This window comes from Melospiza georgiana, chromosome 8, assembly GCF_028018845.1.
Source record: "Melospiza georgiana isolate bMelGeo1 chromosome 8, bMelGeo1.pri, whole genome shotgun sequence".
Classification (NCBI taxonomy): Eukaryota; Metazoa; Chordata; class Aves; order Passeriformes; family Passerellidae; genus Melospiza; species Melospiza georgiana.
The window spans coordinates 23072875-23090852 of record NC_080437.1 but is presented as its reverse complement, the minus strand read 5'-3'; the positions used below and the strand labels follow the sequence as shown (position 1 = coordinate 23090852).

The 17978-nt window shown below is 39.6% G+C and overlaps 1 protein-coding gene across 2 annotated transcripts in view; it reads left to right on the top strand.

Annotated features, from left to right (window-relative positions):
• Nucleotides 1–17746, top strand: part of LOC131086212 (gamma-aminobutyric acid receptor subunit pi-like) — a 45290-nt gene extending 27544 nt beyond the window's left edge. For both annotated transcript variants that reach the window (XM_058029121.1, XM_058029122.1), the window contains 4 exons: nucleotides 806–943; nucleotides 10373–10525; nucleotides 11390–11583; nucleotides 17115–17746. In XM_058029121.1, coding sequence (XP_057885104.1) covers nucleotides 806–943; nucleotides 10373–10525; nucleotides 11390–11583; nucleotides 17115–17429 — 800 coding nt within the window. In that variant the 3' untranslated portion in view covers nucleotides 17430–17746. The remainder of the gene's footprint in view (nucleotides 1–805; nucleotides 944–10372; nucleotides 10526–11389; nucleotides 11584–17114) is intronic.
• The last annotated feature ends 232 nt before the right edge of the window (nucleotides 17747–17978 follow it).

Here is a 17978-nt window from a genome sequence, read left to right as displayed (position 1 = left end):
TAAATTACATTAACATAATCTTGAATTAATCAAATGCACTAGTCTGTAAAGTGGCTGCCTTTTATATAAGGGGGAAAAGCTACAGAGGTATTTTGGCTATGATTGTGCTGCACATTGACAAGTGTGTGCAAAACACGGTTGCCTTCTGATAGATGATTCATCCAGCTCCTAATTACTGCCTGAAGGTTAAGAGGGAACCTCCTGGGGCCCCTGAAGCGTGCCATGCTGTTGAGCCTGCAGAAACACCGGCTCTAAGCTGGTGTCCTTGGCAAGCATCTGAGCTCCTCAGCCAAAACCTTGTCCCAAGTGGTGATTCAAGCTCAGGTTGGAGCACAGCACCAGCGAGCAGCAGCTGTGCTGCTCTCCCCATCCCTTCATCTCTGTGGGAATGAGGACCAATGCACTGCACTGAGAAACAGCATTTGGGATGCAACACACGGCACATTTCATGTCCAGTCAAAGTGCTGGCAAGTGCAATAATTCATAAAAGCTCTATTTTCTTAGAGCCTAATAGCTTTTGCCTTTAGAATACCAGGTGGTACTAATCTATTTTATTAGTTTGTCATTTATACTGAAACACAAGATACAAAAGGACCACCTCCAAAAACATCAGCTTTTAACTTGCAAGACTTTGCATGGTGTTGCAAATTTTGTCATGAACAGGCATTACAATCTGCCAAAACCCATCATTGTTTATGTCTAATTGCACTTCCAGAAATAAGAAACAGCTGAACCATAAGTGTGCTCAACACAAATTAATTATTGTGCAAAATAAACACAATTGTTGGCTTGTGTCTCACTACAGGGGGTTATAACATCAATGATGTCATGTTTTACTGGACCAGAGGAAATGATTCAGTTCGAGGTTTGGACACACTCCAGCTGGCACAGTACACAGTTGAAGACCACTTTACTTCTGTATCTGAAGCTGTGTATGAGACAGGTAAAAACAGCCCTAAAACAATTTCTGGGTGCAGTTTGAACTATGGCTTTGGACACGGAGCAGTTTCAGGAACTGAGCAGACTGCTTTCTGTTAGGATGACAGTTTTCCATTCTTGAAACCGTAAATACTTTCCAAGTTACAAGCAGAGCCCAAGCTAATATAAAGACTGGGCATTTTCTTGGAGGCCACACATTATCTAAAGAATTATAAACATGAATCTACTGCTCCTTGCATATGTCAGGGAGAGCTCTTGTGAAGGAAGAGGAGCATGCAATTGGTGATTTAAATTGAAGACAGACCAGGGACCTTGGGGTACCCAGCTCAGATCAGCCCTTCTGGCTTTACAAGGCAAGTCAAAAGCCTCTATTCATCTGTGGAAATTCCAAGAATATGCTGTGCGCTTTCACAGCTGCAGGACTTTGAGTTTCATGGCTACTGCTTGTAGGAGTTTCTGTGTTTGTGTGGCAGCCCCTGCCCAGCCTGGTGGGCAGCAGGAAGGAGATTGCCTGACCTGAGGTTCCTGTGCCCAGGGAAGGGTGAGGAGCCTTTCCCAGACCTGCTCCTCTGCCGAGCTTAGGAATCTGCTGTAGAAAGTTTCCTCTAACTGCAGGGCTTAACCTCAGGGAACAGTGTGCTCTTGATTATTTTCCAGAGATTTTGAAAGGGATTTCAGGGAGTTCAAGACCTGCCAAACCTTTTTGTTCTTTGAGTTACTCTCAGGTCCTTCATTGCTGCTCTTCACTGTGTCCCCACTTTCTCTTCTGCTCGTCAGCACACCCACACAAGGGTGTGATCTTTAAATCAAGACACACACATCCTTCAAAACTGCAGTTTCACCAGAGGACATGTTTCTAATTCTGAATCACAGAGATATACTTTCTCTATTCCATTATTGGGTATTTCTGCTTTAATAACACAACACAGAGAAACTTGTGATCTAATTTCAGGTATTAATTCAGGGTAAAAAATTGAAGTTCTCTAAATGGATGTAAAAGTATAAATTAAATACCAGCAGGCTCGAGGATCACAGAATTGCTTGCTACTTATGTGAGTGACATCTGCTTGCCTTCCTCTTTACAGCTTCTGAGTAAGCAGCATCAGGTTCAATAAAAGAATAATCTTTTACTGCTGCTCTGCCCAGAAGGGTATTAGGACCTGTTCATCACACAGGAAAGGGGAAGAGGAAACCTGCTTAATTCCTATCACATTCTATCACAGAATCAGGAGTTTAAAGACAAAAAAATTTGGTTATTTTGTTTGTTTGTTTTGGTTGGTTGGTTTTTGGTTTTGTTTGTTTTGGTTGGTTGGTTTTTGGTTTTGTTTGTTGTTTAACTAGATTGACTAAAACCTATTTCCAGTTAGAGTTGAAGAGGTATGATCAGATGAACTGTTCTCTTCTTCCAGTAAATGATGCTGTTTTCCTCTCTTTGTCTTGGCAGGAATCATATGTATGAAGTGAAAAGCCACTTTTTGTTTTAGTTACGTGTTTTAAGACACACAAATTAATTCAATTAAAATTTCTCACACCTGCTTGTTCCAGTTCTCCTATTCAAGACAGCCATGTTATCAAGTGCTGTGCAGTGCTTTTAAAATTTAATCTCCGAATCCTCTTAATTTTCTACTGAGTCATTCTGAACCTGGTGCTATTTTCTACAGTTTTTTGGAAAGCAGTGCCTACTGTAGGCCATATTAAAAGAAAAAAGCAATCAGATTATGGAGCTGTGTAATCAGTTTTGAAATGAAAAATGATGTTTTGCATTTCCTCATTACCATTAATAGATATGAGAGTAGCTTATAAATAACAATAACATTATAAATAACAGCTGTTTATTACCTCTACAATTCAAGGGGCTAAAGCTAAAGTTATGAGAGAAGAGCTGTGTGCAGTATTTCCTAGCACAGCAAAAAAAGCAATCAGGGTTTGATACTCTGTGAACATGACCAGGCAGTCCAGCTGCTGTGCAAGTGAAATATTGTACAGCAGTGCAAAACCCAAGTTCATGTACAGCCACTGACAGAGCCGAATTCAAAATGCAGTCAGCAAAATTCCTGCATAAATAACTTCAGTAAATTTAAGAAAAGGACACAGGATTAATCTTGTTTGTAGAACAGCATGTATCACATAATAGTAATCACATTACTGTAATCACATAATAGTAAGTCACTTTGAATAATGTTAGCTAGATTTCTTGCTAGGGTTTGGTGTTGATTTTGCTTTGGTACAGAACAATTTCATTTTGGACATGGGTAATTTAATTGTTAGAACCATTTCCTACATGTCTTTAACTATAGTCCTCATTCTTTGTACACTGATAAACTCTTGGACTCCCAAACCATATTATCTGCATCATTTTAGCTGTCCAGCCAACACCATCTGCATTCTCAGAGTAATAAATACCAATATAAAAAGCTTGCTTTTCTTACTGGAAAAACATAAAAGCAAAGAAGAACTGTTACAGTGTAGCTTTTTGTATAAATAATCATAGAAATAAGGCTGAAATACATTTTAAAAATTCATTTAATCTATTCTTGTGTCACAAGGCAAGGTCATCTATATCTGCAGCTACTTCCTGACAGATGTTTCTAGGGGTAAGTCAGACAAACCTCCAAAGTGTCTGCTTCACGGCCTCCCTAGATGATTTTTTTCCTGGTGTTTATTACACGCATATTTTCCTCATGTCTAATCTTGATCTCCCTCGCTGCATTTCAAACCCATTATGTGGATATTGAAGACAAATGTCCTGCTTTTTTTTCAGCAGCCTTTTCACTGTACCAAGACTGATATATCTTTTCTCAGACCAACAATTTTCCTCTTTTTTAATTCATACAAGCAATTTTCTAGATATACCATCTTTGCTATTGTTCAGCCATTGAATTTTCATCTCTTTGCTAGTATGCAGCACCCAAAAATGGGTTCCCATTAGATATCCTCTGAGGATGGAAGGGTTTACTTAATGTGTTCCATGAAATCTGTTCCTCTTTATGCATTCTAGGCTGATATTTGCCTTTCTTGCAGAAAATTATCACGCATTTTTGACCTTGTTCAGCTGGTGGGTCCTCCAAGTTCTCTGACTACTTTTTTGCCCTGTAACCACATATTCCCTGAGCTCTGGGAGCTGGTGATTCCCATCTGAGTGCAGGACTTCATACTTGTTGAATTCCCTTGCTTTACTTGTGCTATAATAGTTGGTGAGATATTTTTAAACTCCAGTCCTGTTCTCCAACGTGCTAACTCCACTCCTAACACACTCATGCTATGTCATCATGTTAGGGAGCAGTTTTGGGCACAGGACAGACCCTATGTGTTGCCACTTCATAAATACTTCTATTTTCACAGCAAGCAATAGCTAATTAATCTCAATTTCCATTTTTAGTCGGAGAAAGAAGCAAAAACATAATTTAAAACTTCATGCTAATTGGCTGTTGATAGCTTTTTTCCCCCAGCATCTTTCCTTAAGTCTTGCACCCACTGCTGTCCTGTCAAGTCCTCGGCAGCAGCAGGAATGAGGAGGCTCAGCTTGCTCAGGTCCAGTCTAATGCTGAGTTTTCAGCCCAGAAGGCAGGAGAGGCATGGCAGGCAGGCAGGGCTCTCGGTGCACGTCCCCGCTTGGAAAATGTCAAGTCAACAAACTGCCATATTCAAATGGCATTATTTTGTCAGAACAGAAGGAAAGAAGAGACAGAAGCATAAATTCAGTCTCTGCTCCTCGGTGCACAAAGACAAGATATTTGCTCTGTTGAAAAGGCTGCAGAAGGAGCTGGCTGCTGTTCTTGTCTGCAGTCACTGCCAGGGGTTTGATGTCTGCCTCAAATCCTGCTCCAGCCTCCTTGGGCCAGAGGCCCTCAGCCCTTGTGTGGCTGTGCAGGGCTGAAGCTCTGTGGTCCCCAGGCCACTGCCTGTTGTAGCTTCTCAGGGGGATGTCACAGCTAAGCCAGTGAGGAGTTGCTCTCATTTATAATTTGTGAACTGAAATCAAAGTGTATACAAAATACATATAGATTATATAAAGTTTGTATAAGAGTGTATGTTCATCAGTCATGGTCTCTTTCTAAATAGAAGCACTGCTTGCTTTGTCCTACAAGCTCATCTGCAATTTCCCAAAGTTCAGGAGATTATTTAGTTAATAATCAAGTTTTTCTAGGTTTTTCAGTACTTTTCCTTTTGAGGTATGGTGGGCTGAATAACTTCCCCCATTCCCTTTATCTGTTCTTTTATTGTCTCTAATTGCTCTCCAGTTGTTACTTCTGAGAACATATTCTCTGCCATACAGGGCTCACAAAGAATTCCAGAGGCATTCAGTAATAATCTTACCTGGTGAGTCTTCCATCAGCCTCACCTAAGATTTAAACAATTACCTATGCATGTCTATCTATCTATTATCATGTTGTGTTCAATTTACCTCTCTGAGCTCATAGCATCCCTCTTTGTAAACAAGCTTTTCCACTTGAGCTGATGTTTTCCATCATGAGTTGTTTCTGAGATACTTCTGCAACGTAGAACAGTTTAGAAAGAAAACAGTTTTGGAAATTTTGAAAAAGTTACGGTAACAAACTCATAGGGAAATGCAATGAATGGAAAGAATATCAAGGATATTAGGAAGCATCCTGTTATTAACTCCCCTGAAGTTCTTTATAGCATATACATAAATAAACCTCAACACTTGGAAAACTTTCGGTGGCATAATTTTTTTTTCTGTTGGTATTTTTTTGTTTGTTTGTTTGTTTTGATTTGTTAGGTAAGCTAAGTGGATAAATATATGTACACATATACACTACATGAAACGGTTTGTTTCATTCTTAGGAAATCTGAATTTCAAACTTATTTTTTGTAAAGCATTTTCATGAAGATGAAGCACTTGTTGAGAAGCCCAGCCTGAACTTTCATTTCCTTTAATTCAGCTCTGAAAATCAAGTTTGTAAGATCTAGACTGTGAAGGACAGAAGATTGTTTTTTTTCTCTGAAGGAGGGGCAAAGAAGCTGTAATAACATATTAGCAATTTATATTGGCATCCTCTTAGCATCCTGCAGCAGTCAGAGAATTGCATTTCAGTTGCACAACTTATTTATCGTGTAAAAGTGGGGACATTCTGATTATTCACTGCCCATGTTCATTGTAAATAAGCAATACCAAAATTGCATACTGAAAACTACATTTTCAGTGTATAGTTAAACCAGTAAAATCTATTTTAAGCTCTCCTGTCCTCTGCCCTTAGAAGAGGCAAGATGAGAAGGACATGATGCATTGGTAGAACTACACTGACGTGCTTGTGTGAGTTGTACATCACACATTTCAGCAGACACCCAAGGGGTTAGTATAAATAATTCATGAGAGAGAAAAGGATGCTCTTTGTGCCTGGCTGCACACCTCTGTGCAGGGCACCAAAGTGCTTCTTGCATAAAGAGTGATGTGGAGCAGTCTTTTACTGGAGGAGAGTTCAGCAGAAAGTCCTCAGGAAGTGGTTGTGGGGAAGATGGTCCCATCCCAAAGCACTTAGAGTGGAAATTAGGAACTGCTGCCAGCATTTATAGAGAATCAGTCCTTCCTTAGTTACCTCTGCTGGGACCATTTACTGGTCAGAAATGCTGCAGAAAAGATCAAAGGTGCAGCATTCTGCCATCAGCTGGGAACAGATGCCACAGAAAAATGGGAAAATCAGAAAATGAATGACCTAGAGTGAATAGGAAGCTTGTTCAGGTTTATGTATTTCTCAAGCAGTGCAGCGATAGTCATTGTTGATAGAATCATCAGTGGCAAGTCTATACAAAGAGTCTGATAATCAGAACTGTAAATTAGAATATAATTTTAAAAGCCAAAAGCCGAATTTCAATGCCAAGTTATAAAATGACATGAACCAGTTTTTATTGCCTTCAGAAAGATCTGACTCAGACCTAGGCCAGGCCTGCTCAGCTACTGACTAAAGCCTGTACAGATATAAATCTTATGGTGATTAACAACAGTGGTCAGCTGTAACTTCTCCTTTTTAGGGTACTTAGCAGTAGAGGAGGTTAGAGTAGGTATGGAGATTGTCATCTGCTCTTTGGATTTCTTCTTCATCTACAAGTTAGAGCTGCTGTCTACTTCTGTACTTCTGCTCTCTCATAAATTCTATAAAGCCTGCATTACTCAGCTGAATTTTCTTTTGCTATGGGGTCACCTAAGTAGAATACCTCACCTTGAGGTGTGTTTAGAATGTAAATATTGACAGTCATTTAAGTTACACAGAGCAATTCAATACTTTGATAAGTGCTAATGCTGTGCCTTTGCTGCAGTTAGATATCTGAACAGAAATTATTTCTATCATGTTAACAAATTTAAATCAAAGCAGTCTCACACTGAGGTGACATTCATCATAGGCTGGAAACTTGAAAGAAAAAACACATTTTCATTTTAATGCAAGTATTTTGTTGTCAAGCAAGTGGCAAACTTGACAGTTTTGCGGAGTTAATTTGAGCTGTACTTGAGTTAACTCTAATAAAGTCAGGACTAGGATTTCATGAACCTGTTTCAATTCTGTTCTGGCTGATGGCACCATGGTCTCAGATGTGCCAGTCAAAGGCAATGAGATACAGCATTACTCTCCCATATGCAGCTCACGCAACAGGAGCAGCAAATCTGTTCTTTTTAAAGATGATAACTTTGGGTACAGGTGTGGTGTAGATGGAAAAGGGACTGCAATATTTCCCTATCTTCATTTTCTCCCATTGCTCATTTCTTTAGCATGGTAAGTGTGCACTGAATACTTTTTCTCGACTACTGATTCCTCCAGTTTATTACAGGAGGAGCTCTGATGATTTCTATATATAGGTTGCTTCAAAATTTCCATTATAAAAGCTCTTCTGAACTCCTAAGAGAAATGCTGACACTGTTATTATCATGTCCATGATATGTCTTTGGATTCTGGCAAGAAGAAAGCCTTAAGGTTAGAGAAATGTCTCTTTTTTGTTCCCCAAAAAGCCACTCAGCTATAAGCTGTTACATCTCTATTTCTCTTTTTTCACATTACTTCAGAAATTTCTGGCATCAGAAAAAATAATAGCACCAGAATATTCAAAGGACTTGTCTAAACTTGGAAATTCTGAACTGTGGCTTTTAAATCTGATATTTTGAAGTAACTTCACATGTATGCACTTACCTTTTGTACTGAGGTAAATAGAGATACACTTTTAGGGCAGTAACAAGGAGAGGCTGTTATTGTATGGCTGTTTTGGCTGTTTCAGAATTTTCCTTCTTAACGAGTTCTTCTGAGGCTGAGCCACAGGAAATCCCCAGGTGCTGCAGGAAGGATGGTCCGGTCTCTTCTCTCCCCTTTGCTGGGCACATCCTTCCCTGTGGTCAGCTCAGAAGCACAGCACAAGCAGCTTTTGTGGAGTATCTGGTTCTCTTTCCCTACAGGTGCTTTGTGCTGCAGCCTTTTGTTGTGCAGACCCAGAGCTTTCCCTTTGCCCTGTGCTCATCTCAGAGCATGGTGCGTGCAGACAGAGAAAGTAAGGTCGCACAGTCATTGTAAGTTTTTCACTCCCTGACTTCTGAGTGCTTTACTTTGGTCTCCATACACTCAAAACCAGTTTTGGTGAGCAAAATGACATTTATTGAAACAACTGTATTGGTAAAAGTCACAGACTTGGTAGAGGTACACTGGTGGAATGTCCCTCTTTTCATGTAAAATGTGATAATGGTGTAAAACATGTTTGTACCTCTTGCCTCATGGAGATAATTGAACTGTAATGTTTGTACTCTTTCTTTCAGTTGGACACTTGAGGATTTCAATATACTGAATTTACAAAGAAAAACCCTAAATACAGTGTATTTTTTCCTTTGGAAGGAGAAAGAACTGACTACCAGAGGACTATTTAGTTTATTTAGTAATCTCTTCCCTATTTAGTAGGGAGGAGATGCTCAATTTGGCAGAAAACTGAAAATGAGTTAATATTAGAAATTAGGCATTGATTCTTAGCAAACAGAATTATTTACCAAAAGAAATGGTGTGTGTCTAGGTATCCTCAGGCTAAATCTTCATGTCTGAGTGAAACGTGGGCTCTATTCCAACCAAAATTATTTAGTTCAAAGCAAGGGATGATTAAGGAAAATTAGTGGCTTGTGATTAGGGCCAGACTACATAATGCAATTCTTTCTGTTTTAAAAATCCTGTTATTGTTCTCTTGATGCAATATATACAATGCTTTCAAAAACTGAAATTTAGCCATCCATTTTCTCATCTGAGAGCAATAAGACATTTCTTGGCATCCCCTGCTTGCATTTCAGGCTTTTAAAAGTGCTCTTCTTTGTGTCTCACAGCACACCTGAGGGATGCACAAATAGCCTGTCTGTGCCTGTATTGCTGTTGCTGAAGTGAAATCACAGTTCTGTAGTTCTGTCCTGACTCACAGCAGGCAGCACTGGAAGCAGATATTGGTGCCAGAAAATAGGTTTTGTATTAAATAGCGGAAGCCAAAGCTGTTGGACTACAGAGCATTAGTCTCTCACTGATATCTCACTGGCATGCAAATGTTAAAATGATTTTGTAAAAGCTTAATAACAGTTAATTTGTAACCTGGAACTTCAGAACAAGAAGTCTTTTCTGCCCGTTTAAAAAGCAAGATTTTGTTTTCCTGTAATGCATTGAACTGGTAACAATTTCAGGTTGTGTGCTTCAACACAGCCAATTTTTGCTCAGTTAGGGAGCTGGATGAGAAATTCAGGCTTTGCTTATGAGTGTGCTGTCCCCGCATGAAACACAGTTCTGTATTTGACTCTATGATCAAAAGTTCATCTTCTGGAAATCACTGACTTAGAAGGAAATAATTTGAGCCACAACAGTGACACTACTCAGAGCAGCACAAACACTCTAAAGCACTAATACAAAGGAAAAATAGATAATGAGGATGCAAAGATACTGCTTGGGTCTAAGGGGAATGTGAGGTAGGTCAGCAATGTCAGAGCAGGTACCCTCAATCCACATCTTGAGCAACAGTAAATGAAAAGCAAAACAAACTGGATATGTGAGATAGTTAAAAGTAAGAACCCATGAAATGACAATCCTTACTGCTCTAGTTTGTACAGTAGCTCACTTGGTGTTATGAATAGCAGCAGCTAAATCCATACGCGATTTCAAATTTCCTTGCCTTGTGTTACATGATGAAACATCATCTTCATGCATTGATGGATTATTTTTTCCTTCACTAATCCTCATTTAATTTCCAATTCAATGTGTCTTTAGTGGATATGGTGGCTGGATGTTACATATTTGATTGTTTCCTTCAGTTCAGAGTCTTCAGTCTGAATTTTTCTGTGCTGTGTTTAATTTTTACAAGCTTGTTTGTTAAGTTTTTTCCACATTGTAGCACACCAAAGTAATACAGGTTGTTATTTCAAGGATCTTTTCAATAATTGCACCTTCACAAAGTTTTTTCCCTGCTCCTTCCACAGGACGTTACCCCAAACTTGTGTTTCACTTTGAACTCAAGAGAAACATCTTGTATTTCATATTAGAGACATATGTGCCATCAATCCTTCTGGTCGTGCTCTCCTGGGTGTCATTTTGGATAAGCCAGTCATCGGTTCCAGCCAGAATCTGCATAGGTGAGAAGCTGATAAACCAACCCAAACCAGGGGCTGGGTCATTGAGGCTCCTCCTCTATTGGCATCCGTGTCCTGAAGTTGCAAACACTTCTGAGTTTCATGGAATTGCTTTTTGGGTTGGCCATACTCAGTGCATCATGTGGATTCCCCTTGAAGCCCTGCTATTCTTTAATTAAGAAAAGTGCCTTTGGCAGCTACAGGAAGGAGACTTATAGGCAGAGGAGGCCACTGAAAGCAAAGCAAAAAACTGTCATTTTGGAAATAATTTAAACATATTCAAATACATGGCCTGCGCAGACAATTGTGAGGCTTTTGTTAGGTCTCACCATACATACTAATTAATACATGAATAACAAGAGAATTATAAGAGATTAAATATAATTAATTTCAAATAAAGGATATTCTGAAAGGGAGAGAATGCAAATCAGGTTTGATCAAGCTGCAGGTGAGATGGAAAAAATACTCCTACAGAACAGGGAATAAAGAAGGATTTCACATTGAATGAGGCCAGTGGGCAACTACACTGATAAAAATGATACCTGAATATTTTAAAGGGACCTTTTGCATAGATTTGCAATAATAATATGTTAATCATAATTATACATTCCATGACACCAAAATCTCTCTCATTTTAATTTCTGGTGTTCTCAGCTTTGCTAACATTTTCTGTTACTCTTTTAAAGCATTTTACTTAAGAGTCACAAGTTAATTTTAAAGTCTTCTTCCTAAAACATGATCCATTAAATGCTGTGGCATTCTAGGAGTTTCAGGTCCAGGGAAAACTCTCCTGCAGTGGGGCCCTTGCAGCAGAGGCCCTCAGTGCCATCAGTGTTATACCAGAACATGTATTTTTCCATTCCACAGGTGTCACCACAGTCCTTACGATGACAACACTGATGATGGGAGCCAGGACTTCACTCCCAAATGCTAATTGCTTTATTAAGGCAATTGATGTGTACCTTGGTATCTGCTTCAGCTTCATCTTTGGAGCATTGTTAGAGTATGCTGTGACTCATTTCTGCACTCTGCACCAACTCAGCTCAAAGGAGCTTCCAAAGGTAAATTAATTATTTGGTGTTGTCCTACAAACTGGATTTAAATTACATTTGCTAAAAAGAACGAATTATCTTAACACTAATGGTAAATGTATTTAAGGTAGTTTCTTCTTTAGAATTAGGGCAGGGAAACATAATAATCTTGAGAAAAAGAAAAAATATTTGTATACCTGGAGCTTTTCTGGAGGAGACCAAACACACTGAAGCACTCCTCATTCTCTCTTTTGGTACGGACTTTATGGCCCTTATAAAATGTTCTGGATGTCTCACCAAAATCACAGGCACTTGTCTCCCAGGCAATAGCATTGACTCACAGTTCAAAAATTGGGCTGAGCTTGGTGCCTTGATCCTACTGCAATATGGAAAAAAAAAAGAGTTTATAGCATTCCATTTATGAAACCTGCACATGCATAGAACATGAGTCAGTCTCCTGGCAGATGTCTTCATGTGCTGAGTGCATCAGGTCCCTGTAGCTTTCTGCTCTCAGCTTCTCTTTCAACAGCTGCACCTGAAGTCAGACTGGGATCCATTTTCCCTTCGTCATCATTATAGCAGTGCTTTTGTGGCTCTAAAGAGTTTCTCACAACTCTGAAATGCTGTGAAATATACTTAAAATGAAAATGGATGAAATCAACATAGGTATTTTTTGAGTCTGATGGTTGCTGAAATAATGAGGACAGGTTCACGAAGAGGTTTTGTCACATCTTCCATCTCCAGTGTATAGCACTGCTTTCATAAGCAAGGAAAAATAAATCACAAGGAAGCTGAAAGATGATTGTCTTGCAGCTTTTAATTATGGAACTGAACCTAATATGCATGATAAAGAAAAATTTAAGCAGCTTATGAAATTTCTGGATTAATAGAAAAAAGTAAAACATGGAAAATGAGAATAACAGGAAGGAAAAAAAAAAAGGCAGAAAGAAGTTTGGTTGTGCTGTAGGGATAAATGTCCAGAAGCAGAAATATTGTTAACTGTTTAAGCCAAATTAGAACAGAGCATCACAAATGCCTAAGCAAAGCTCCTCAATATACTCAAGAAATAGGATATTGAGCTCAAGTGGAGGAGCTTCAAAACCTTTTGAAGATTGGGCAATATGTGGTTGGGGGGGTTATGTCTAGATAGTTAATCAATTAATGAGATTTTGGCTGTTTGGATGAAAGATAGGTCCTGCAAATGCACAAGAATATGTTAAAAGCTGTTGTTGGGTCTAGGTGTGTGGAGAAAGACTGCAAAATGGACACAAAGCTGAGCCACCCCAGGGGGTTTTATGAGATAACGTCTATCAGGGATTGTCTGCAAATGGGCAAACACTCCTTTCAAGTGAGGATTTGGGTGGAAAGCCTATAAGTAATTTTTATTGGCAAGGTAACATCAGTGACAATTCCCTGTGAGCATATCCATCTTGTGAAGTAAGTGGTTGTCATTTTGCTCATAGTGTACAGAAAAAAAAGCTGCTTGGAGGTTTGGGTATGAAAGTAAAGTGTTTCAGTGCTTGGGTGATTAAGCATCTTTGGATCTGTGAAGGGCACTTATGCTGTCCTTGCCTTCACCTGCCTCTGTCAGATTCCCTTTCATCTGGAGCAGGTACTCATGCTTGCAGATGGGGTGGACATGGGAACTTGTAGACTTCAAAAATGTGCGTGGAAGTACGTGGAGGTACAGCTGTAAAATGAGAAAGGAAAGTTTTGTGATGAACCTAATGACCAAAAGAAATTGTCTTTCATGTCAGGCCTGTTTCCTGCCTTCTGCTGGGCATCAGGAGTGAGCAAACAAGCCAAATGCACTTCTTGCCCACACAAACATAGGGGTATAAGAGAAGGAACAGTTTGTTGGTCCTAGATCAGCTTGTGACTCTCTAGAATAAGGAAATGCTTGTCATGTCCTTTTCCTACTGTAGCCAAGGGCAGGCACTGCTTACTGATCTAGGTGTGATGGAGAGCACACCTGACTTGTATTTCTCATTTCTTGTTATAAAAACAAAAACATCACAAGGGCAAAAATTTGAGCTAAAATCTCATGTCACTGTCTAGCAGGTACTTAGCAATTTATGTGTGAGTATCGTCACTGTGAATGTGTTGTCCTCATTATCGTATTCTCTTGTGGACACAGGTTAATTGGAAATCTCACGTCCCAGTTTGTTATTCCCATATGTGAGCTGATAGAAAATTTGCACTCAGAATTATGTAAATAAATGTAGGAGGTGAAATGGAAATGTCACCCTCTCTCTTGTATAGAAATTAGTTGTACTCACTTGCTTCCCGCTTTGCTCTTTGAAGAAGTTGGGCACAGGCATATCAAACCCCTCTGAAGCCCCTGAGATCTCCAGTTTAGAACATAAACTGGTGAAAGAGCTCATCATATCCATGCTCTAGCAATGTTTCACACCATGTGAACCAGGACCCACAGAGACACCTTCAAAGCTAATGGCAAAAGCAGAGGAACCACCTGCTGCAAGGGAGGTCAGGCAGAATGTGCCATTCACATCAGCTCCAGAACAGCAGCCTGCTTCAGAGGAGAGGTTGCCTCTCCTCAGTTTCTTCTCTTTTGTATAAAGGCATTAATTGTGCACTCTTGCAAAGCACAGAAATGTTCCTTGGATTTCCTCTGTCTTTTACCTAAACCTCCACTGTTAAGGCAGAAGGGAGAACAGTTTGAAAACTGCAAATAATTTTATAAGTGTGATATTCAGCCTCTGTGGTATTTCTGTGCAAGCCTCACGCAGCCTTTATGAACACCACATAAGCTCCAGGTGTGCAACACTCTGGGTTGAAATATTTTTAAGCTTGTGCAGCTTTATTATCTAGTGAAAGTGACAAATTTTCTCCAATTCTCTTGGCTCTTGGATGTCAGCAAACACTTCACTTAGCATAAACAGCAGCCCCAGTATCAGGTGTCATAGGCAGTGCTTTCTGGGTGATGTACAGCATCTTTCCTGAATGGTACCAATTTGGTGTCTAAATAGAGCCCTCCTTAGTGCCAGCTGCCTTTTCCTCATTGACAGCTGGCATCCAGAAAAAAACCTAGTGTGACATTTAAAACTGGAGCCACAGCTGAACACTCACAGCACAATTTCTTTTTTTTGATACAGTGTAAACCGGCTCAGTCTTTCATCATGCTCAGTTCTTCATAGCAGTCTATAAAAGTCCCTTGATAAAGCCTCCCTGTAAGACTGCAGTATTTCACAAATTAGCAGCTATGGTTCTCTAGACTAGCTCTCTCCTTTCCAAGCTATGTGATCCAGCACTTTTGCTGTAACCTCCCCTCTGTTTGCAAGAGCCCTGCCTTGTTGCACTGCAGATAGAATCCTGTACATATGCACTGCTTACAGTATTTTCTGCTTAAGTGAGAACTGCCCCTTGGGGAGCTGAAAGGAGACAGGAGCAGCCTCATAACACATCAGCCTCCTGGGAATCGCTCACATGCGTTGCGAGGGAGGAGAAGCGGCACGTACACAATGTCCTTTCATGCTCTGAAATAAAACTAATTCTGAACAACCTATAGCCATCGTACCTGAGAGAAAAATAGACTCTTAAATTGAGCAATGCCCCAAATCCTGATGGTTTTGAAGCACAGATGTCATAATGAAAAATGAAAGCAGGGGGAAAAAGTCAGGACTCTTCTGTCAGGTTCCTTTATTTTTTTATTAACCTTTGAAGTGCTGAGTGCATTCATTAGGCTGTTGCTCTGGTGCCTCATTTCAAGTGCCAGGCACTGCTGACAAAGGCTCCTCTGCCATCCCCAGCACTCCCCTCTGCTGCCTGGCCTTTTTGAAGCAGAAGAGAGAGATATTTATAACAGATTCAGGCCTCAAGTGAAAACTTGAGGTTTGAATTTTAGTACTACCCTGGGGATTATGTAAGGTTCAGACTGGAGTTTTATGGATTGATCCTCTTAATGCTTTATAGGCAGATTTTTGTCCCAGTATTTCACTGAGGTGTGGGAGGCCACGTGGAGGATGACCAAGGGTTTTTTTGGTCATTGTATTTTTAGGATGATATGTGTGTTGAGCTACGTTTATCTCTCAAATAAAATATCCTTTTTTTTTTTTTTTTTTTAATTGATAGTGGAAAGCTGCATTAATCCCTTTTCTACTGCCATTTGTTCTGCTTCACTGATTCACAGCAGTTTGAGGACATTGTCCAGAATCCACTTTAATTTTCAAGGGTGTCAGTAATTTTAGATGAAGAAGACAGGCTTGTGCTGTCTTGTACACATGCACCCTGGGCAGAAGAGCAATTCTGTACCAGCATGGAGACCACTTAGTTGGCTTAATTGGCTTTCTTTGACTTTAATAGCTGGGGTATACCTAAATGAGCTTTTTGTCTGGCTGCACATGGGGATGTACATCTTAACCTTTCAAAAGTTTGTCCTTGTGTAAACTGTTTCTTCTCATGATGCAAATGGAAAAAAGCAAGTTGGTCAGAAGAAAGAGATTCTGCATTCTACACTTCACAAATAATTTTTTTAGACTTGCCTTACATTTATGCCGCCTACTGATTTGGGAGGTAATAAAACTATCCGGAGAAAATAAAAATTATATGTATGCCTACCTGAATAAAAATGACCCCTGCCCAAAGTATACATAATAAGGTTTGGCTGAGATACAAAATTTGAGCCAGTCTTTGTAGCTTGTTTCTGCTGGTGTCTCTACAATATCCCAAGCCAGACTGAATACCCCAGAAATTCCAAGGAAGTTTTAGAGCTGAAGCTGCAGCTGATGTCTAATCCTGTGTCCTCTGAGTCAGTAACAGAAAACGCACTGACTTCAAAGGGTGAAAATTTCATACATGAACTTTATGGCTCTGAGCCATTTCTAATCAGAGAACCAAAACCCACCAGAAAGCTTATACAACATTCTCCAAAGACCTTCCTTGATGCAGTGAAGCACATAAAAATATTCTAAACCTTAGCATAATTTAGAACTTAAAGCACGGGTTTCAGGACTTGACAGAAAGTATCACAAGCCAGTTAGTATTGTCAGCTGTGGCTGGGGCTTGTCCCTCTTTATTTTTAAAGTCACTTGATTTTTATCACATAGCACCAGAATGAGGTAGCCAGTTGCACGCAAGGAGAGCACCTTTCATCCTGGGGTGCTTGATTTGGGGTGCAGCCAGCTCTGCTGGTCTGGCAGCTCCCCCACCCTCTCCATCTCTAGGCTGGGGCTTTGCCTTCACACTTTCTGGGCAATAAACTTTGCCAGTATTTGCCCTGAGCAGAAGACAGTTTACTGTTGTGCCTTTCAGGGATTTGTTGCTATCTTAAGTAAAGTGCCTTGTCCATATTTGAACAAATTCAGATTTTCTTGACAGTGCTTCAAAAGTTTTTGCTGTATAGTGTTGCTTAAGTCAATGTTTTCTCCATTAATGGAGGCTTTGAGAGCTGAAAGGAGCTGCCTGGTGCACGCAAGTGCTTGTCCTTGAAGCTGAGGAGTGAAACATAGAAGGAGTCAGAAGAAAAATCCCATTTGCTGCAGCTCTAAATAAACAGGTGATGAAACATGGACTTAAGTACCTGCTGTTGTGTTCCCTATCAGATTATTGATGATGATGATGATGAAGAAGAGAAGAATGCAGTCCTGGCAGCAGTGACAAACAGTTGCAGTGCCCTTGACAATACAAACAAGACTGATTCAAAGGAAAGCAAACAAAGCAGCAGTGACAGAAAAAGGGAGAGGAATCAACACAGAGTGTGTAGTTCAGCAATGTCGGTAATGAAAAGACTTTTCTGTATCTTTGACTGCTTCCATGTTAAAAACCCTTACCACATAGACAACTATGCCAGATTCTCTTTCCCGTTATCATTCATCATAATTAATGTACTTTATTGGGTGTATTATTTGTATTTCTAAATATTTTATTTTGTAATATTAGTTTAAAGTTTAGTAAGTGGACATGGGAGGGGAAGTTGCGCAAAAATGGAGAAATTACATTTGGATAAAGGGATATAAAAGGACATGCCACCTTTTCAAGTGTGTCTGAAAATTTTGTTAACTCACTTTTCTGCATTTAAATGTCTGTCTTCCAAAACTGGCTTTGTATTAGCATGCATGTCCCAAACTACTTATCAAAGGCGAAGAAGTCCTTTTTTAAAATATTTAATGCTTAACTTTGTAAAATAAGGGTTACATTATACTTGTTTCTGAACTCCATTGAATAAATGTAAAAATGGAATGAAATGTTGTTTTCTGCTCTCTGTACTCAGTTCCTTCTAGTTTTGTCAATTATGCATACATTTTCCAGATTATATAAGAAAATATTTAATTGCAGATCAAAGTGGTTTTGCTATGTAGCAAGAAACAGTTCTGAAGACATGACCTACCAAACAAATAATCTGTTCATCTTTGTAAGGTCACAAATATGTATTAAGATCCCTCTCCATCTTTAGACACCACTCCCAT